This window comes from Micropterus dolomieu, linkage group LG11 (assembly GCF_021292245.1).
Source record: "Micropterus dolomieu isolate WLL.071019.BEF.003 ecotype Adirondacks linkage group LG11, ASM2129224v1, whole genome shotgun sequence".
Lineage (NCBI taxonomy): Eukaryota > Metazoa > Chordata > Actinopteri > Centrarchiformes > Centrarchidae > Micropterus > Micropterus dolomieu.
In genome coordinates this window covers 6,189,168-6,212,171 of record NC_060160.1, presented here as the reverse complement: position 1 = coordinate 6,212,171, position 23,004 = coordinate 6,189,168, and the positions used below count along the sequence as shown (strand labels likewise).

The 23,004-nt window shown below is 37.6% G+C and overlaps 1 protein-coding gene across 2 annotated transcripts in view; it reads right to left on the bottom strand.

The window, feature by feature from the left end:
* Window positions 1-23,004, bottom strand: part of vps39 (VPS39 subunit of HOPS complex) — a 29,267-nt gene that overhangs the window by 1,872 nt on the left and 4,391 nt on the right. Inside the window, exons 8-23 of one of the 2 annotated variants that reach the window (XM_046062237.1) lie at window positions 22,377-22,560; window positions 18,918-19,038; window positions 18,073-18,193; window positions 17,653-17,782; window positions 16,841-16,983; window positions 16,520-16,660; window positions 14,828-14,969; window positions 13,480-13,566; window positions 11,988-12,061; window positions 11,490-11,706; window positions 10,144-10,272; window positions 9,832-9,934; window positions 9,387-9,432; window positions 8,174-8,323; window positions 4,128-4,262; window positions 512-603 (exon numbers count right to left, since the gene is read on the bottom strand). In XM_046062237.1, the coding sequence (XP_045918193.1) occupies window positions 512-603; window positions 4,128-4,262; window positions 8,174-8,323; window positions 9,387-9,432; window positions 9,832-9,934; window positions 10,144-10,272; window positions 11,490-11,706; window positions 11,988-12,061; window positions 13,480-13,566; window positions 14,828-14,969; window positions 16,520-16,660; window positions 16,841-16,983; window positions 17,653-17,782; window positions 18,073-18,193; window positions 18,918-19,038; window positions 22,377-22,560 (2,015 nt within the window). The remainder of the gene's footprint in view (window positions 1-511; window positions 604-4,127; window positions 4,263-8,173; window positions 8,324-9,386; window positions 9,433-9,831; window positions 9,935-10,143; window positions 10,273-11,489; window positions 11,707-11,987; window positions 12,062-13,479; window positions 13,567-14,827; window positions 14,970-16,519; window positions 16,661-16,840; window positions 16,984-17,652; window positions 17,783-18,072; window positions 18,194-18,917; window positions 19,039-22,376; window positions 22,561-23,004) is intronic. The other variant, XM_046062238.1, reaches the window with a different exon arrangement.

Here is a 23,004-nt window from a genome sequence, read left to right as displayed (position 1 = left end):
TTAACAAGACTTTAATTCAATTTTTTAAGAGCAAACTAAAAAGGAACAGGATATGAAATGAACAGCTGCTCAGGGAATAAAATTGTGTTCTAGTTAATAAAACCACAACAGCAGACAAAAAAAAGCTGATAAAAAGAGAAATAAGACATAAAATGGAGGATGCTGTTACTATACACAGACAGTATCATATTTTGATTATGTGCAGTGAAATGTGGGAGTGGCATACTCAAGAGGATAATCTAAAAGGCTAATGTGCAATAATAATATTTAGAATAAGTAAAAGTAGAATAAATAAAAAAAGGTATGTATGTATGTATGTATGTATGTATGTATGTATGTATGTATGTATGTATGTATGTATGTATGTATGTATGTATGTATGTATGTATGTATGTATGTATGTATGTATGTATGTATGTATGTATGTATGTATGTATGTATGTATTCATAATTATGCCAAAAAAGTTTGCTTTTGAGAAAAAGAAAATGAAATTCCTAAACTGAGTCTTACCTGTTTCCTATTTTCTTCTTGCAGACTCTGCAGGTCTTCTCCTCTGTAATGACACATTTAACCTGCTGGTGGAAAATGCGCTCCTCCTGCACCTGAAACATGAGAACATGTCAGGTGAGCAGAAACAGACAGCACAGTAAATCAGATTTAACATCTTGTTTCTGTGTGCTTCAAAATAACAAGGTACAAAACCTTCATCTCTAACCCTAAAACCCACCTTACTTCAAGATTCAAAAACACATCATGACAGAAGGAGACAAAATATCATGTAATGGATTCCCCTCGTTTTGGAGCAACATCATTAGTTCTAGCTCTCACTCTCAGAGTCACCTGTTGATTAAACACTGAGCTCTACATCATTACTTCTCAACCTGGGGGATTGAGCCCCTACAATGGAGTTTCAAAATGACTATAAGGGGTTGAGAGATGATTACAGACAAAGATAAGATAATAATAAAAAAAAAACAACACTGCAAGATAAACCTTTTAAACTTTTTAAAGTTTATTGATGACAGTTTAATAGGAAGGAAAAAGGCTCTTCAGGGAAATATCAGAAACACTCATGAAGAAAACAATCTTGCGCTGAACATGTCATGAGCAAACAGCTTGTTGTTAGTAGTTTGAAGAGTAAGGACCACACCAGCAAAAAAAAGACCAAAGTGACATTTGCATGTACGCTTACCTGCTGTTTTAAGATGCTGCAGCTGAGCAGCATATCTGCTATCTAGCAGATAATCTGATGTTAGCAGTGCACTTTTCCCTTGTGACTGTTTATTTGGTGGCTCAAACAAGCTAAGGGTGCAGGACAAGACATGTTTCTTGTTTGTAAGCTACAGTGGGTGGTTACGTAGACAGAGAACTAACAGTTTCTGGTTTTCTTTCTCAAAGGAGAACAGAGTACATATGACTCACAGAGCAGATATGTATCTTGAAGCAGACAATTTAATTTCATTTGGACTCAAATGAAAACAATTTGACAAGGAAAATCAATTTTCAATTGAACTGCTCTCAACTAACAGATATGCACCCTGTGACCAGGGGAAAGTACACAATGCTTTGTAATAAGGGGTCACAAGAGGCCGGGAACCTCTGCACACGGCAACCGCAACATCATCTTTGATTTTCTGTTGATGAGTTCATGTGAATGGTTCTCTTTTATCTGTTAAGTTGGCTGTCACTGCGACTGTACAACTCATCAGATCCTATGAGCTAGAGCATTTTATCTCTAAAAAACCCAACTATTGTATAAGGTTTCATGGGCACAGGTAGAACCACTACTGTGCTACATCCCCTTGAAATTATGTGACATACAGCCCATTTAATAATAATAATAATAATATTATTAAGACATGAGTTACAAATTAAATCCAAACAGAAATACACACTCAAACTGAATTTATCCATAAAGAATAAACACTCACCGGCTACTTTATCAGGTACACATTGTTGGCATGATATTTAATTTTGTTTGGATGTATTTATATTAGTATTTTGGACACTGGGTGGCAGTGATTAGATGCACATGGTTGTATATAGGGGGCATAGGTAAGTGGTAGGCACAGGTAGGGGGAGCGCACACAGTTCTCACCAGACCACAGAGCCAGACCACGGATCACAGACCACAGATTAGAGACCACAGATCAGAACTGGAAACAAGATAACAAATTTACCGGTATGTTCTTCTGTTTGTACTTTTTACTACTGCAATAAACCACAAACCTTAACTGCAATAATCTCTGGAAAATCTTGTGTGTCTGTGTAAAAACTTCACGCCTACCTGTGTATGATGGCAAAGCTAAGGAAACTGGAAATAAGGCTAGAGGTACAGCAAAGCAAAGATAGCCATTATACAATATGTTGTGGTCAGCGTTGATATTGAGGCGGGCCGCCACAAATAAATCAATGTATTGGAAACACTGCTGTTGCCTTTCTGTCATCTCGAACCAGTCTGCCCTTTCTCCTCTGACCTCTGACATCAACAAGGCATTTTCGTCCATAAAACTGCTGCTCACTGGATGTTTTCTCTTTTTCAGAGGGCTCTTTCTGGGGGGAAAACTTGAGCATTAAACACTTAATTTACTGTTTTCTGGTGAAATTTTCTGCCTCCACCTATAATCAGTGCTTGAAATGGAAAAAATAGGTGCTTGTGAATTAAATCAAACATGTATTGAACATTTATTATATAAGATTATATGCGATAATCATCATCATTATTTTATTGCCCAGCCCTACTGGTACTCCATATTCACATGTTGGCGTGTTTATCGGCCAGTACTAGGGCTAATGTTAGTGTATTCATTATAAAATCAGATAATAGTATACGATATCTCACCACTAGTATAATATTAATTCCAGTTGTATAGCAGTTTTATTTCTGTGGGTTGTTTATATTCATTAAATCCTTGTGTAAGAAAAATTATCTGCATGGTGAACAGTCTAATTAGTTAAGGCTAAGTCAATAATCATTAATGCAGAGAGTTCAACCTTTTAAAAGTTTGCTGCAGCACGTCAGCCTTTTTCTTAAGTCCCGCCCCATCCAGACTGTGATTGGTAGGTTCACGAAGTTACTTTGAGAAGCTACTTTCTGCACACAGCTGCATGAAAGGAGCTTCTACCTGCTCTGTCTCTGCCGACAGAGATGTTGTTGGAGTAAATGAGAAAGAGAAAAAGAGAGTGTGACTGAGCAAGAAACCGGACAAGATTAAAGTCCTGGTACGCCAAAGAGCAAAATGTAGAAGTAATGGTACTGACCCACCTCAATCAGAATCACAAATACTTTAGTGATCCCAGAGGGAAAATTCTTTTAAAGAGCTGCCTATAATCAAAATTTATTCCACTTATCTGTGAAGCCGTAGTCCACCGATGTATTGCATTCCAACAAAAATGGCCCTTTTTATGTTGGCAGGTCCAGACGATCCAATCCATTTAGTCCAAAACACATTATTATATCAATAAATACATACGGAACTACTTTACAGTTAGCGTGTAAACAACAACAAAAAAAAGTGTCGACACACTGACCTTTTGAGTGACACCCTAATTGATCCAGAACAAACAGCCAATGAATGTCCAGGTAGCCAGGAAGTGCCAGTCCCCTTTCTTTCTTGTGTACACCGAGCTACCAATTGTGCTGAGGACTGGCGCTTCACACATACATACCACGCACCAGTTAAAAAAATATGCAAGTATATTAGCTTCATATCGCCATGTGATTGGCTGATTAGCCATTTGTGTTAACAAGCAATTGAACAGGTGTACCTAATAAAGTGGCCGTTGAGTGTGTATATCTATATGGTTCTGACAATTTGTCCTTCCTGAGGGCGTTGGCTCAACCTCCCTGTGTCACACATCTATCATGCTAAAGTGTCCTTGCAAAATAACTAATTCTTTCTCAGATGAAGGGAAGCAGTTTTGTAGCTGACCCTGCCTATAAACATACTCTCCATCTGTGGGGATCAATATGTATCAGATTATTTTTAAGAGGACAGAGAGACTGTCACAGCAAAGTAATTAATTATCACTACTTTTTCTTAAGAAGGGGTTTTCTTTGACTTTAGGTGAACTAACATTTTAATCTAATTTACATGAACCACCAGGTAAACTCTCCAGGACTCACCCTCAGGAACTCAGCCTGCAGCAGACTCTTCAGCACCTGGTTGCAACGTTTCCTCTGCGCCTTCTCCTCCAGCACGCTCTCCAGGAAAACCCGGATCTCTCGGATCTGGGTGTTTGCTGGGAGCAGATTCATGGCCTGGAAAAAACAAACACGTTGGCTTGTTAAAAACAGTTGACCTGACATTTTATTTAACAAACACCTTCATTATGAGAGAGGAAACTTTGTGGAATAGATGGCGGAAATGTCTCCTTTCTGAAGCAAATTACACTCACAAACACCCGTAGTCGGACTGGATTCTGCTCTGACAACTACGCCGTTTACTCGCGGGAGGAGCTCGGAGTTAACTGCTTTTATTAAATTAGCTTTTTACTTTAGTTTTTGGGATTACAACGTTGATTTATCTTCACTGGAGCTTCTCAGCAGCTAGTTTCCATGCACATCCTGTGTTGTTGTTAGCGTCGTTAGCTCTGTTGGACTACGACTTCATATAAAAACCAGACAAAACTGGACATTACTTGGAGAAAAGAAAGCGAGGAGGTTGAACTACCCGGTGAGTTCAGAAAACATGTGTCTGAAACTTTATTCGAGCTATCATTGTACTTTACTGTGACCAAGTTAGCCCTGAGAGAATAGCCCTGATCGATCCAAACTCCATTCAGAAAACCAACATTTTAGAAGTTGTTGTCCTGTCGTCTTGCTGACAGACCTGACAAAGCATGAATTCATATATTTAACAAATCTGCATCATATTGTAGTTATTTCGGCATCAGTTTAATTCATTTATTGCTATTTAATCAGAGCAAAATGTTTACTTTGGGTTCGTACAGCTGTAGTAATGGCAAGTTGTGTGCAGTAATCTCGCGTTGTGTGTGAACACTTGCAGTGAATGTACTCACGCGAGGAAAGTCTCACGAGGAGAAAATTTGCGTTTGGTCTGAATGCCGCATAAGAGTTACATGCCAAAAGAAGTTTACCTTATTTATAGCTCCACCTGCTGGTTGATGTGTCATTTTTTGAATCTGAGGTGTCGGCAGCAGTTTATACCAGCCCTGTAAATTTCACTTAAAATGGTATTACGTGTTTACAGTTTAGGCTGCATTATGAAGAATATACTAAATAGTGGGCTCTAATGGGTTTGAGCCACGCATGTAAAGCAGCTCCCTTGGGCTTGGACCCTTAATATGCAAGCCTCTGTGGAGGTTTAGCAGAACAAAGATAAAAATTCCTCTTCATCAACATCAACTATTGTGCTGAATTGTGTTACGGCCACCGCCGTTATTTGTGTATGTGTATCTGTGTTGTGCAGCTGTGTGTTAGGTTAAGCAGGATGTGTGAACCCTTGCCGAGGATTGGCTGGCGCAAGACCTGCCTACTTCCTGGTTCCGGCCGGTGATGTGATTGGTGCGGCGTCTGGCAAAACCTCCTCCAATCTTCTACCGCCTTCCAGATCATCCCCTGTTTAAATAGCTGCCTACCTGTGTGAACTTGGCAGTTGTGATTTTGCCCTTGATCTACTCGCCTCTTTTGTATTGTGTTCTATTGTGGTTATCGTGTTAACTGCTGTAGGAGCTTTTGTTCAAGTGATAAGTGTTAGATCTTAGTGTCGGTGTGTTACCTTAACTTGTGAATTGTGTTAAGGAAGCAGGGCAAGTACCTTAGTGGGGGATTACTGATATCTACGAGACACCTGCAGTTTAAGTTTGTTAGACACACTAGCCTTAGAGGGTGCTGCACAGTTTGTATTTTGTTTCTTGCTGAACAGGTCTGAGAGTTTTGTTTAGTTTGATTTTGAAGCAGCAAGTGGTTGGAGAGACCGCTTTAGGTTATATTTGTTTCTTTGATTTAAGCAGCATCCACCAGCCCTTTTACGTTCTGTTTGTAAACCTTGGCAATAATAAATAACTTGCACTTTTACCAAAAACATTCTGGTTCATGTTGCTTCCCTTTTCCCCACGAGCCGGGTCATAAAAAGTGCTGTTGAACATGGAGCTGGACAGGAAAAGACTGAGGTAGTGCCGGGCAGCTCCTACTTACTTGGGAGGTCCCACTTGTCAAAAACTACTTGTAAGCTAACCAACATGAGTTTTGAGACTAGAATTAAATGCTTTGTCAGATTGACAGAGAATTTTCATTTATCGAGCCTAAATGTCTGATAAATTAGCTGTTTCCAGGTTCTCAAATGTAAAGATAGTCTGCTTTCACCTGTATATCATTAAAACATTTTATATCTTTGGGTGTTGGGCTTTCAGTAAGACAAACCATCAACATAAAAACAGGTCACACCGGTTCTGGAAACTTGGTTTAAATGTTTTTCACCATTTTCAGATTTATATTTATATAAAAATATACTGACAGATTGATATTAATTGATAATGAAAATAATTATAAGTTGCGGTTCTAAACAAGAAATTGGTAAAAAAAAAAAAAAAGATAAAAAATTGACTAACAAGTATACAAAACAACTGCTTCATGTTGGAGGTTTTGTACATTCTTGTCGCTCTTATGCTCTCTTGGCGAGGCAGAGTCTTGGAGGGAGGCCAGGGGAAATGGCAAAGGGGGCACAATGGCACAGAACAAAAGATGGAGAGCTCTTAGATGTGGGAGGAAACCTAAACATTCATATAAACCTGCAGCACTTCCCTTAAGAGACTTTTAATTTGACATGCATGTGGTTGGACACAGACCAGCAGTGCCTCTCACACACAACCACATCCTCTTCAAAGCACAGATACAACACAGTCTGTGTGCATTTTACAACAATATTTAGATTAATGTATATTATATTAGAATATAATTACAGACGCATTCATATGTAAGCATGTTGCAGCTGATCAAGGTGGACCGACTACTTTATATACATATATCTATAATAATACATCATAATTTATTAGTTGAATGTATATCTTGAAATCTTTAACTATAGCTGTCAGTTAAATATGCTGCAGTAAAAAGCACAATATTTGCATCCCAATTTTAGCAGAGTAGGAGTACCTCCAAATTGCACTTAAGCAAGTTCCACCACTGTTTTTGTGTTAAAATGAAGGCGTTTCAAAGACTGTGCCTCTGTTCCTTTGTGATAAGATACAGAAAAAAGAATATACAATCTGCTGAGTGATTGTTTTCACCTCGATGTGGAGTGTGTGGGAACATTTTTGCAGCTGGAAGTTGGATTGTATTGAAAAAAACACAGGTTTATAAAGCATTCTTTAAGGGATATCTTCTTTACTAGACAGCAGTCAGTGGATTGCAAGAAGGTCTGACAAGAAAAATAGGTCATGAGCTACTTTTGAGAAGAACAGCCTTTATTCAATTAACTCTTCGCTATTTTGGTTCTGGGTTCAGGGTAGTCGAAACAGGTATGTGAAAGGAATTTCATCAAAGATATTCTCATTTCAATGCAGACGCCTCTCGAGGGAGTTCAGCGCCCTGCTGGAAATCTTTTTTCGGTTCGCCGGATCTTTTCTTTCACAAAGGCAGCAGCTTGATTACCCCCGATAGTGCAAAATCCCTCTCGCTTGGCTCTAAAAACAAACTAAATCAAATCTTTAAACGAGCTGTGTTCAGTCGCTGCTTTAATTTCACACCAAATGTCAAATGACTAATTTTGTGCGAGCGCGTCATCGTTAATCATGTTATTCTATCTCAGTTTAACGCAGCCTAAACAAGCGACTCTTATCAGTTTCACTTTCACTGCCACGTTTTGAGTCTGAATTAGTAATGATTACTAAATTTGTGAGATGGCATCAAAAATCAACTCATAAGGATAAAGCCTGGGTTGAATTAGAAGCTAATTCTTGCTTTCTGGTTTAATGAGCACTTTGAAGTACCAGATGGAGTTCGCAGAGTAAGAAAGAATTAAAGTGCATGAATATTATACACATGTCAAGTACTTTTCTGTGACTGACAACTTACTTGGCATCGACAGTCTTGATGCAGTAAACATATGTTGTACTCCAAGGAGATAAAACTAGAGTTGTTTGTGATTATCACCAGACTGGGGTTTGTTCTTACGTCACCCTGGTCAATGCTGCTCTGTTGTTGTTTACCTTGGTGGTGTTGAGTTTACTGTGGTGCAGTTCCAGGACGTGCAGGGCCGCCTGGAGGTTGGCTTGAGGCTCCGACAGCTCCATCGTGATGGGCCCCAGGCAGTGGACGTCAGGAGGTGACAGGTACATTCGCAGCAGAGACAGATAAACCTAAAGGGAAGAAATACAGCTGTTAATACTTTGTTTAGTACACATTTTATTGGAGACACACAGGACTGCAAAACGTCATGTAAGACAATACAAGACAGCAAATAATAACAATAACTATAATTTTAATGAATTAAAACAGTGAGATAAAACAAGATATAATATTTGCCAAGTTAAAGAGAAAAAAAGACATCAATTAGGTAAGGAATTGATTGAAAATTAATTGAAAATTTCATAAAACGTTATTTATAGTTTGACATGTAGGGAAATATGGTTTACAGAAGTGTAAAAAATGATCGTAGATTAAAAAAAGAAAGCATATAACGTGTAACCATGCTGGTAAGTGGATTTTGTTTCTTCGGACAGAGCCGGGCTAGCTGTTTCCAATCTTTATGCTAAGAAAAGCAAAGTGTCTGCTGGCTGTAGCTTCATATTTAATGTACAGATATGGAAGTGATATCAATCTTCTCATCTATATCTCAGCAAGAAAGGGATTAAACATATTTTCTAAAATGTCAAACTATTCATTTATATCCAGCCTATAATAATGGGTTTTAACAGTAGACTTCACAAAGAGGCATCAAATATTCACTGTTCAAACAGGGTTAGTCTTATTTCTTTCTGACCTTAACAGGAACAGCAATAATTTATTAATTTCCCCCTCAAATCCAATGCTTATTGATTCATTTTCATTACTTTAATGTTGCTCTTGTTTGGTCACATAGTCACAACATTTTATACACATAGCAGACAATGTTAGCTGTCATTTTTGAGATTAGGTTTTTTAGAGAACTAACAATGTGTCTGTCATTGGGTGCTTAAGCCATAAATAATCCATTATATTTGTATAGCAATTTCTGAACACACAAAAGCACTTAACAGAAGGCAGCAGAGCGTACAAAAAGAAAAAAAGTGGTCAAACAAAATACACACAACAGAGCTATAAAAAAAATCCAAGTGGACACAACAAACACAATAAAATTCAAGAGGCAAAGAAAATGATTATTTTTCTGAAAAATTACTAAAATCAGCAACAAATAAACCAAATACATTGAAAGCTACTTACATCTTTATTCCCTTCAACTAAACTGTCGTAATGCCGGTGACAGTATCTGCAGAGCACACAGAGAAGATAAAACATGAATGCTCTGCTTATTTCTATGATGTTGACAATTTGACCTTATTTGATAAACATGCTCACATCCCTGCAAAAAGATAATCAGGATGTGCACACAATTAAGTGATTGGTTTCAGTTGTGGCCCTATTTTGCTAAATTGCAGAGCAAGCTTGCAACTTCATATGATTTCAGGTCAGAAACCACCTTGTTGCTTTCCCAAATTTACTGTTTTAGACTCTTTTACAGTCAGAATTGAATTGCTTATCATTAATCAAAACAACTGCAAATGGAGTTGGCAAACATTAGGCTGATAGTTGGTGTTAATTTAATGTTTCCAATTAATTTTAATTAATTTCCCATGCAGCACTCTGTGGTGTTTGCAGGAGTACTCACTCTTCAGCCATGCGAGTGTCTTTCAGGATGTGCACATAGATGAAGAGCGCCTGCTCGTGTTTACCCATGCGACCCAGAAGCAGAGCCCGTTCCTCCAGCAGGCCTTGGAGATGGAAAGCAAGGTAAAAGGAGCAAGTTTCAACCTCCAGTTTAAACATGTATAACTTCACGAAAAGATTTCTCTATAACTCATCATGGCTCATGAAGTGAAATGTCAGCTTTATTAAAAAAACAAAACCCACATCCTTGTTTGTATTTATAAGCAAACAGAAAATATGTCTTCTTTGTCCACTGTATAAACCCACTTCTTACCATCAAAGGGGAAGTCACTGATGAGTCTGGCTGGCTCATAGCTGGTAGAAATATCCAGGAAAGACAGCAGCTTGTTCCTGAACTCTCCCAGATCACCTTCCTCCTTCCCCGCAGCAACAGCTGGAACTCCTAAAACAGCACAGAGGTTCTAATTATTGAGTCTAGAGCTGCAAAGACTGGTCGATAAAACAATTAGCTGATCAACAGATCATTACTCTGCAACTATTTTGATAATCAACTAATATTTCTAGTGATTTTTTAAAGCAAAAATGCCCTACATTCACTGGCTCCACCTTCTTAAAAGTCAACATTTTCTTAGTTTCTTAGTCTCTGTGATAGCACTCAGCACTTCAAGGATACACACAATAAGATTGTGACAAGATTGGACTGTTGATCCCAATTCACTTGTTACGACAGCTTCAGATACACACAGATAGAAAATACACATACATACAGATAAAAAATAGAACTGAAAAATATACTATATAGTAAAAACAGAAAAAAAATCAGATAAAAATTTACTATACGATGTGTTTGGGTAAGAACACTGAATATAAAAATCTTTTTTTTTTTATATGAAAACATTTGAGGTGAATCTGAAAACATTTTTACTGATACGGCAATTATAAATATTATATATAAAACTGTACAGTTAGTGCTGAAAACAGGCTTTAATATTTACACAGCTAGGATTCTGTAATGTTGAACAAAGTCCTTCTTCATTGTTCAGAATCCCAGTAATCTCAGAGAAACAATATCTTAATTTCACAGGCGGCGTCCTACAATATGCTTCATAACACGACATGAAGCAACAAGCTGCCACAGGGACCGATTAATTTATTTTATTAGTTTATTTCTCAGACAGAGTGCAAATTAATGAGGTTCATTTCAATATATGGTCCATGGATAATCATTAAAAAGCACAAACAGAGAGAGACGGATGGATTTCATAATAAGTCCTGACACAAGCTTTATTTGCAAAGCAGTGAGAGACAACTATCTGGATGAGTAACAAAGGCAAACTGAACCCATATACAGTGATTGTAATGACATGCAAATCCTATGATAAATTAGAATTACGTTCTTTTGGCATTAGTAATGAAAGGATTTTGTTAAAGAGATATTAAAGCCCAGGGGTCACGTTGCCCTGGAGCTTCCCTTTATTTTCTAGCTTTGCTTCAGGTGGAAATCACTCAATGTATGTTTACATTTTTTAAAACATTCATTTCATCAGTTTCATAGTTTTTAAAGTGGTACAACTGAGTTACTGTTAAACTGTCATGACTTTTTAAGGCCCACAGATCCTGTAAACTTCAATTAACTTTCAACTTTTCTCTTGTTCGTACCTTCTGGCAGTGAGTTGAGGTACTGCTTCATGAGGCCTTGAACCCTCTCCAGGTAGAGCTGGATCAGCACATTGTGAAACTCCGGGCCTTTATCGTCCCACACATAGATAATGTGCTCCAAATATGGGATGGCAAGCTCCTTAAAGCCCTCCTTCAGGAAGTTCAGCACCTTGTCTCTGGGCAAAGTTTCCACTTCTGTCAGGTCCTCTGTGAAAATCTGGACAGGAGGAGAGATTTTTTTAAACCTACAAGAGACCTTTCTCTGTGTTGAGTAGACATAAAATAGAGTTAGACTTTATAAAGAAAGGTCTATTGTCATTTTCTGCTCTTGTGCTGACTGTCATTGTGATCAGTGGAGGTTTTATGAATTAAAAATGTTTTTAAAAAAACCAATAAGCTTCCATCTACAACCAAACAGCAATTATTGCAAGACAGAAAACAATTTACAACATGCATAGGCATATAAAATAAAACAAATAACTGAAACAAACAACTAACCTTCAGGCCATCCTCAGAACAGATCTTCAACACCCAGGGAGAAAACTCAAAGATTATTCCCAAATTCTCGACTCCTGTGTGTGAGGGATTACAACAGATACATTTAACTTCACCAAGGAAGCTCAGACGACAACAAGCAAGGACGGAGACACACAGCACACGCAGCACACGCTCGAGCCCATAATCAGTTTCAGAAAACGTCCTTTCAAGGTGATGCCGTGCTTTATAAAAAATAAGTTATTACAACAATGATTTAAAGTTATTGGTACAGCTATTGTTCGGGAATATGGCTGTGGAATATGATTTTTTAAAAATCTTGGAATTGCAATATTTATTGAAATACATTATATACTTCCTCTGGAAAAGGCTTATTTTCCTAAATAAAAAAGACAGCAATGCAGTAAAGCTGCAACAATCCATAATTTATGGCAACTATATTTGTAATATTATATTATTATGCATTTCTTTCAGCAAAATAATTATTGTTAGTCAGACAAAAAAAAGACATCAAGATGTCACCTTGAACTCTGGGAAATTGTCACAGACGTTATTTTTACTGATTACTTGATCAATCACGAACATAATCAGCAGATTAATTAACAATGAAAATATGTGTTAGTTGCAGCCCTAAAAAGCAGTGAGTAGTGGATAAATGGAGTGATTTATTTAAAAAAAATAATATATATATATATATATATATATATATATATATATATATATATATATATATATATATATATATATATATATATATATATATATATATATAGATATATATAGATATATATAGATATAGATATAGATATAGATATATATATATATATAGATATATATAGATATAGATATAGATATAGATATAGAGCAAGAACGTGTTGTTATTGACCTTGACCTGAAAAGGTTTAAGACAGTAATGCTTACATATTAAAAAATGATTTGTGGTAGATCCTTGAACATCCCCCTTGTGACCAAATACACTGCTTAATAGGAAAAGTGGTTAAAACTAAGACTAAACATCGGCACTAAAAATACAACTGGTATTCTAAATAAATCAATCTAATCATCTACATCATGGACTCAATCAACTAGACACATTGAAATTACCTAATCATTATATCACAGTGTCACAATTAATATGAAACAGATACATTTAACAAAAACACCCAAAGAACCTTTAACTGCCAAGTACCCAGTAAGTACAGGGATTTTCCCTGGCATCACTGGTGCACAGACATAAACGATTCAGAGTTACACAGTAAATACTGACACATATGGTGCAAAGAACCTCTCATTTAGTCAGTGCCTGACATATGAAAGGCTGCAGACCCTGACATGTAACCGAATGCAGACTATAAATTTCATCCAAAATCCACAGTCAATCAGGGTGAAGGTATTTTCAGAGGCTTTCCCAAAATCACAGCAACAAATTAAACACATCTAGCAGAGATGACAACTTCTAAGCTATAACAGACACGAGTTGGCCGGTGATACTTACCCAGTCTTTGGAGGTACTGCACTGTTCGCTCGTGGCCCTTTAGTGGAGAGTTGGCCTTGGTAGACTGTTCCAGCAGCACCTGCAGAGCTTCAAGAGGGGCAGGAAGGGTGAAGAAAAGTGAAGGGAGATGAGTGGGAGGGGAGCAAGAGCAAAATTTGAGTTAAGTCTGAGTGATGGAGAATAGCATCTACTCGGGTGTGCACTGCATTATATAATTCCTCTATCAACAGAAATTGGATAAAGAACATGCAGAGTTAATTGGTAGACAAGAGCAGCTGGTTTGAATTGGCAAAGATAAAGAGAGGTAGACTCGAGCTGCCTGACATCACAAACACAAATTGCAGCAGGGCCGATTAAAACGAGCCGCGCACACAGCGAGCACAGAATCTGGCGCAGAATACTGCCAGAAACCAAATGACATTAAGACAGCACTGATCTACGAGGATGACGAGTCGCCCACATGCAGGAAACCTCCTCTGAGATAAACTGTGTCCAGAGTACAGTTTTTGTTACACATAATTGGCCCCTCTTGAAATTAAACATAATGGAGCAATTCAGCTTACAATGGCTCTTGTATTTGAATTGGGAGGTAATGAGGAGACCGCTGACAAAGGCCGATGTAGGTCTGGCATCAAGTGATCCGTCATTTAAATACTAAACCCCAAATTCAACATCCAATTTGAACACAAAATTGGGAACAGATGTTTCATTGTGTTTTATTGTTGTGAGTTCAGTTGTCATACTGAGGATGGCAACAGATAAACCACATTCTAACAAATAAAACTGAACGCAGTCATTATTCAGTTGATTGTCTGCTGCTTGATGATAAATTTCCCACTTTTCCCACAAAAAAAACATCATCACATTTGACATTTCATTGTAAAGTGATTCTCCAAATGTAATTTTCCTATATCATATCATTAAAACATTATGATGCATTAATATGCAAGCAGCATATCAATGTCACATCTGGGTAATTTGGAGCTAATTAACAATTCATTAAAACGAACAAAAAAAATTATGCCATATTTCCAGCGGACACATCAACAGCTGAAGGGTGTGCATAAATCCACACCATTTAAAGTTAATTATTATATCACAAATGAAAAATATTTTAAGAAATTAATTTCTTTTGTTTGCATTCAGAAAATGCACAAAATGCGTACCTAATATTTTGATTAGCTTTTAATACAAATGGAACACCAATTGTTTGCAGGGAAAATACATTTTAGTGCACATAAGTAAAAAGTATGTATCAGAATTTGCCATGGTAAACCCAATATCACTGGAGTACAATTAGATCATCAGGTTTGCAGCACAGGTGACTGACCAGCAAGCAGACCCTTACCTTTCTGGTGCAGGCCCTTCTTCTCATAGAGGATAATGAGCTCGCTGTACTTATGGGCCTTTTTCAGGACGTACTCGCTCTCCTCGATGTGGCAATGGTTGTTCTCCAGACGAAGGAGGGGGGACACCAGGGCCACGTTGGTCTAAACAGGCAGACGATAGCAGCAGATGACATTTATTAATTAATTCAATCCTGTAAAGCGCCTGCTGTGTTTCAGCGAAAGACTCCAGGTGACTTCACTGATTAGTTTAAGCTTGACAATCAAAAGCTCACATTGTCTTAGAGGAACTCCAGTCAGCTGTAGGTTTACCCTGCCAGTATGATCTGGGTCTGCACAAGGGGTTCCTCTGATTAAAAAGTGCCTATTATACCTCCAAAGGGAAGCACCTGGTGGCATTTTTCCTGGATGCCTACATAATGTGGCTCATCTAAACGTGAACAAGCAGCAGAAAGACTTTGAAGTGCAATGAGACTGTTTTGCTCCTCACAAAAAGCTTCTCTTCCTGTGGAGAAACTTACTTTAGATGCTTATATCTGTGATCTCATTCCAACAAGTTTTTTTTTTTTTTTAACCATAGATGAAGTTTGACACACAGATTGCTTGGTAAACGTTTTGCATCGTTGCCCAGGCATCTGCTTCCCTGAATAAACTCCAGACCCACATAGCTGAAGCTACTACACCTACATGAGAGTCAAACTCACACTACTTGTGTAACTGCGGCTCTGCTTTTGTTACTTTGAAGTACTAATGAGCTGCATAACATAGAACCCATTCGGCTATGTGTGAGGTAGTGTTAACTGCCTAATGTTGCTGCCAATTTCTCTGAGTGTTAGAGAATTACTTTCTTGTGACATCAATCATGCCGTTTTGCTGTAAGTGGATGGTGGAGACTGCCAAGTTCATAAGAGCTGACGCAACTTTCATCATGAAATACAACATTTGGAGTAGGTTCACTGACAATTGCGGGGGGGTGGGGGGTGGGGGGTGGTAATCAAAACGTATGACACAAGCGGCTTTCAGCTGATGTCACTTCTTCTATGTGGACTGCCATACAAGCTGGGTCCAAATACAATTTTCCTTTGTAATACAAGTCTAAAGGTCAGTTATGAATATCACATGTTTTTCTTTTTTCATTATTTGTGTTTATAATCTTTTTTGTCTTATGAAAACTCTAAGCCACATCACGAGTGTATGCGCTTAGTCTGTTAACAACAGTGTTTGTGTATACTTGCATGTATTATGAATGAGTGTTCTTGATGTATGTGTCTCTTATGACTATGACTGATTCATTGTTTATGGGATGCATTGTTGTCAAGTACCCTGCTAAACTGTCTCTGATTTTTACTGTGTCTAAAATTATTTGATAGATATATTCAAATTCTGCATACTACATTGCTGTAATTATTTACTGTAATATGTTTTCTGTAAAATGCCACTTTTCAAGCCCCTGGAGGGTTTTTAGGCAATTCTCCTCCACATTCCCTTGCAATTTACATATTGTACATAAAAAAAAAAAAAAAAGAAGAATATATACATGTAAATAAACAGACAAAATGAAAAAATTATTGTGACAAATTATTCATCTCAAGTAATGACTATTGTTAAAAAACTGGCAGATTGGACGGACATTTCTCCATTTGGTAACTCACAACATGCATGAAGAAAGAAAAGGAAGATAGTCTGGGTCTTACATGTAGGTAACATTTCAGCAGGGTGGTATCAATGATCTGCAGGAGTTTTTTGCGGCTTTTAATAGTGGGCGTGCCCTCCATGAGTGGAGATGTTGTAGAAGGGTCAGAGTCATTCAGCTGTTTCACAAGGTGGCTGCGTTTCTGTAAGGACAACCCAAAAAGTGGATTATTAATATTGTACCTCTTTTGATTTACACCAGTTATATATGCCATTATTATTTTTATTAATTCTACTCCAAGTAGAGCCTCATTCAAAGTTTAAGTTGTTCTGACAAAATTAAATCTATGGATTTGTGTTTTACCGACATCATATACACACACCTGGGTGAGGTAATCGATGAGAGCAAGATGAGCCTTCTCCAGCTCTGCCCCGGACAGAGTAGGCAGAGGGTTGGGATAGTGCAGCTGTTTGCGGTAGTCTGCTGGAAGCAGGTCTGGGTACAGCCCAATCACATGGGTGGGATCTGCAGAATGCAAGAGGGGGAATTTGTCGTACTTTATTCCACATATGATACTTGAGCTTCTTTATTAACCTTTTGATTAAAGAGCAAAAATGATCTGAGGACAGAGTTTATACAAACAAAAAACAACCACAACATATACCGAAAAACAAAAACCAACCCAGAAACTTTAGTTGCCCAGACCTGAAATCAAAAGCTCATTAGAGCAAGGAAAAATCTGTCAGCATTTTGGAATACATTCTCACAGACACATGATGTCACATAATTACACATGAAAGTCAAATGTGAATAAAAATATTTACATTAATATACACAACAAGCAACACATATCTAATGAGTTCAAGAAGAGAGAAAGAAATAAAAAGTAGCCAGAATAAATGTGATAAAATTATGACCAGATTCACCTTAATTAGGCTGCGATACATAAACACAGGCCATGAGAACAAAATGGGTGATGTCACACTGGGACAAATATGTTCACCTCATCAAAGTTCAAAATAATACAAACTATTTTCTTCAAAGATGTTTAAGCTACTGGGCACCTATCTTGGAGTCCTATGTAGTGAATAGTAGCCATGCGTTACAGGTTAAAACAAATGAATATTGCAACAAGTACAATTTGATCCATGTCAGACTCTTTCAAATTTGTGACCACTCAGAGGAAAGCTTTACCTGTGCCGAGTTTGGCAAACACCTGCATGGAGTCATCAAATCTCTTCTGGCAAAACAGATTGAAGGCATAGAGATTCTGGATGTGATGTATCTGCTGCTTCTTATCACCATCTGAATCATCCTTCATCTTCTGGCAGAAAAAAAAAGGAAAAGTAAAAAAAATTCATCACGCTACAGAAAACGTTGACAGTTGAAAAGCACATGAAGGCTTTTTTTAATTCTTGGAAATCCCCCAGGAAAAAGAGATTGCTAGATAGACTGACCATAACATACAAAGCTGTGAGCATTTTACTGTTTCAATGTACAGCTCCTCATCAAGATAACTGATTTTAATTTCATCCTCTGCGCTGCAGCACTAATTAAATCTTGAGTAATTTAATAACAAGATTTAACAGTTAAGTGAGCAGTTCTGCTGCTCACCGCAAGCTGAAGAGCCAGTTCAAACTGCTTGTCCTGAAGAAGCTGTCGGATCTGGCTGGCTATTGACACGGGCACAAGGCGCCACACAAAGTGGTTGCTGGCAACGTACACAATATTTGCCCTGAGAAAGGTATGAGGAAAAAACAAGATGAATGTAAGTGTTTTTTTTGTAAGGGCGAACAGACATCATCAGTATCATCATGAGAAAAAGAAACCAGAAGAACTGAAAGAGGCAAATGTTGCATTATGTTCTTTTAAGGATATTATTCAAAGGAACAAGAGTGGTTATTATTGAATCTATAACTTTAAGCTGGGAATAACTGCAGGCTTTTGTTTACCTAAAAAACTGCAGTACTGCACCGTATTGATGCCGCCATACTTGTTGTTACTACATATTCAGTTTTAAGAACATTTTCTTGTTATAACAGCAAATCATCTTATCTTGTTATATCAAGAAACTTTCACTTCACACAAAATCAACATATCTCATTAAAACAAGCAATCTTTATAACATGGTAAGTTGTTATATTGGTATACGTTGGTATGTTGTTATAACAAGACATCATTAATATTTCAAATAATTACCATTTTTCACACCATTTGATATGTGAAAATGTAAAAAAAAATAAAATAATCAACATTCACACTTTTTTTTTTTTAAAAAAGGTACAACAGTGCGGCCAGTGTGATGTCAAAGGTCAGATGTGTCCATTAAAAGTAAACGTCCACAAAATCTGTTTGTACTACAGTTTGGTCAGAATTAGGTATTGTAACTGCAATTTGTCCAAAAAGTCCCTTGACAATTAATTAATTAGACAACAAAAATTCACAGAGGACTGCCTCACCCTGCTGAAGTGATGAAGCGAGGTCTCTGGAGCTCCACACTCTGCACCAGCAGCCTTGGCTCGAAGGTCCGGATCTCCACGTACCGAGGAAGAACAGCTATGATGTATGGAGGCTGGTGCTCTGAGAACATTTGAAAAAAGGCAAGAGTGTCGTGTGCACATCAACCAAAGCAGAGGTGTCACTAAAACATCACAGCCAGATATTTTTGTGAAATAATATAATACTTATAAAATGAATATATATATATTAGCTGGAAACAAACCAGCAAAGTTGCAGTTAGCAATATAAACAATATATTTTGTTGCAGTGTTGATATACTTGGCTCTAAAAGTGTCATTCCAACATTAAGAAGTCAAAAGACTATTTTTTCTTACTTTCATCATCTTACCCAATCTTCTATGTATTGTCTCAATCAATTGTTTAGTCTCTAACATGTCATCTCTAACATGATTATAAAATACAAGGAAATGACCACTATAATTTCCCAGAAGCCAACATGATATATTCAAAATGCTTATTTTGTTTGACAAACAGTCTTTATTTTACAATGATATAAAAACAGAGAACAGAAGTAGTGAACCCACTGATGAAGCAGGAACCAGTGAATGGATGGCATATTTACTTTAAAAAATTTTGATGGAATAGTTGTTGATCCAGTAATCATTTAATACACTTTGTATTTGAGAGTTTTTATGTCCACCCAGCCTAAACTCTCAGTTTTGAGAACAGGTGCCTCAGCTGTGATTATGGAGTGAACCCTTGAGGCTAATGAAGCAGGAAATCCAGCTGGAGACCGCTCTCTAGACAGGTCTGAGGTTGGGATCTGGGTATGGGACAGACTACAGCCACAGGGCAGAGCGGAGGCCCTCTGCTCCAGCCATAAACATTTAGGACGGTCTGCTAGATATATTTTAAAGTGACCAGCACTCATCTTTAGCTAATGCGCGCCAAAGCCACAATGTTGACTATATCAAAACAAGGAAATTGCAAACTGTATGAAAGCACTGCTTGGAGGCTTCATTTCCCCCTTCATATTGTCCCTGTCTGCATCCCATGTGCGCAGAAAGAGCAGCATTTAAAACAACGTGAGAACTCATCTGCATCACTTCTGTCACAAAGCTCATTAGTAACCCAGACCTGTGGTATCTTAGTCACGGGATAACAATGCTGTTCTAAACTGATGTTTCCTCTTTTGACATGTGGAAAACAGCAGCACAGGTCAGAGTGGAAATAAAGACTTTGGACAGGGGAAGGAAAGCTTAAAGAAGAGAAAAGAAAAGACAGACAGCAGCTGGATGACAACAACTGGCAAAACAATGGTAGTATTGACGCCAAAAGCTTCATCAGGTATTTGTTTTAATATCCACTTACTGCTATTAAAAAAAACCCTGCTCAACCAGTATAAAGAATAGAATAAACTGTACTTTTAGGCACAGGCATAGTCAACATACATAACATTTCTTAACCAGTCAGTGTAATCAAATAGTAGCATACTGAATACTTTATACAGATCCATAAATGCTTACTATTAGCTAGCTATCAGGCTATTAGCTAACAGAACATGTACTGAAACTTCTCCAAAGAGGAAGGAGATTCATTTCAGATGATGCTCACGCTCGTGCTGAAAGAATTCCAATTAGATGCCGACTATGTTTTACACATACGCCTACTTATGCTCTCTTATACCAATACTGTCCCTTTTACCCCCAATCTCAATCCTAGTCATTTAATGTTGAGTATCCACCAAAATCCCAATCAGAGTCATGATCAGATATTTCTACTTTCCCAGATAATACAGGCGCACAGAGCACACTTCTAGTACCCAATGTACAACTGAAAAGCTCTGCATTGCATTAAGAAAAAAATGCCTGCGTTCAAGCTGTTCCTCAATTTTATTTCTTTTACAAAATAAAATAAATGAAAATAATCCTTTTGGCCTTGTCGCTGTCTCAAGGGATTTTCCATTTCTATTTTCTATTTCTATTTTTAAAGGGTCCTCCAGTGTTTGATGCTTCAGAGCAGACTTTGCCTGAGTTACCGGAATTAACTGTTTATTTTTACTTTTTGCTCACAGGGCTAATGGTGAACTTGCAGTGCTAGTTTCTCCTCACCCGCAGTGAAACATCATGCACCATTTAGATGACAGCAAAACGCAGGAGTCTCTCATATTGAGCTGAAATGAACAGAGTGCACATAAATTAGGAAAATAACATATATACTCATTCAGTCTCATACTGCGTTTTGCTGTAGTTCATGGTGTGTGCTTTCCCCCGCAGGTGTGGCTCAGCGTCTGCGCTTACACACACACACACACAACTCAGCAGAGTGGAGGAGAGACAAACAGTGAAGAGCTAAGGACGGCTGCTCTTGTTGCGTTGCTCTCGATGAACGCTTCACAAGTAAAAACATCTGTGTGACAGGAAGCTGACATAAAACAAAGGATCGGATCGGGCTCAATATAGCTCTGATAATGATCTTTGAAATTGGAGAGGGAACTCCCTATTGTATTTTTTTACCCTTTAGTGTATTCATATTTATAATACTTATATTGTACATATCTGACCTATAGTGTTTACACCACAGATCCAGCTGTTTATTCTGTATATGTCTACTAATATCTACTAATAGCATCACTCTTACTTATACCTGCACTATAGGTTTATTCTTATACCTGCATGCCCGCTGTAACCGCTGCTCATGTTGTATATATCCTGGTGTATTTATTTAACTCTGTTCATACTGATTGTACTGTTAAAACTGTATACATACGTAAAATACAATACATAACATACCATACATATCTACCCCTCACTGTTATTTATATATTACTTCTATACATATGTACATTACTCTGAATTTAACTGATTTTTCCTTTCTGGTTAGATGCTAAACTGCATATTGTTGTCCAGTACTTGTAGTCTGAGCAATGACAATAAAATTGCATCTAGTGTAATAATTTACAGCAAAATCAACTTTTGAGATACTAAAAACTCTAATGCTGTGACTTTATTTGAAGGTTTTATGGTTTAGAAAGTCTGATAAGAAAGCATAACAAAGAAATTAAGCTGATTGTGTTCCTGAGTGAAATCGACTGCCAGGGGTGACACATTTTGGCTGAACACCTTCAGTGTTATCTGGAAGACTAACCCACATAGAGAGCTGGGGTGGATTTTTGGCTCGTTACTCAGCATGCGTGTGTCCTTCTGACTTTGCTGTCAGTTCCTACTGATATCCAACACAAGTTACCTCTAGCAAAGACATCAAGAGTCATAAAAGGATAGAAACAGCAACTTCGACTGGGTATGTATTAGCTTTTGCATATAAGCAAAAATATAACACCAAACTACAAACTAGTCGCAGAAAATGGACACAGCTAAATAAAAATAACTACAGTAAGTGTAGAAACAGAGGAATTTGAAAATGTCTTCATAGTATTAGTTGTTGTGGCTCTTTCTTACCCATTGCTATAGGGATGTCTGTCCAATTCAGGGCACACTTCTGAGTGCAAACGCCCTCTTCATTCAGAACTACAGTTAGGTCATCCTGACCAACCGCCACCTTCCCATCAGCAAGTGGGGCAACCAGAGGCTCCAACTGTTTCCCAGTGGGGAAGAGCTCCTTGATGGAGCCACGGCCATCCATCTGGTTGACAGGAGAGATAGAACGAGTGAGTCAGAAGATATAGAACTTATTAATAACATCTTACAAACTTCATTTGTAAGGTCAATTATAAAGTACTTTAGACAAGCAATAAAACAACATTACAGAGAAGATGATTAAACTAGCAATAACACTACCAAATATTCGTTGATAATAAGAATAACAAGAGAAATAAATACAAAGAAAGAAGCCCAAAATAAACACACAAATAAATTTAAGGACAATAAAACAGACAGGAACTAATTATATAACAGCCTGCTTCTAAACTTTTCAGAAGCGATATAAAAAGATAATTTTAAAGTCATACTCCTTCCAAAACCTGTCAATGAAATACTTGAAAGGCACCTTCAAAATGTTTGTAGTTTGCCCCTTCACAAAGAATAAAAGAGTCATGACGAAGTCCAGCCAAGTCCAAAAGGTACACAT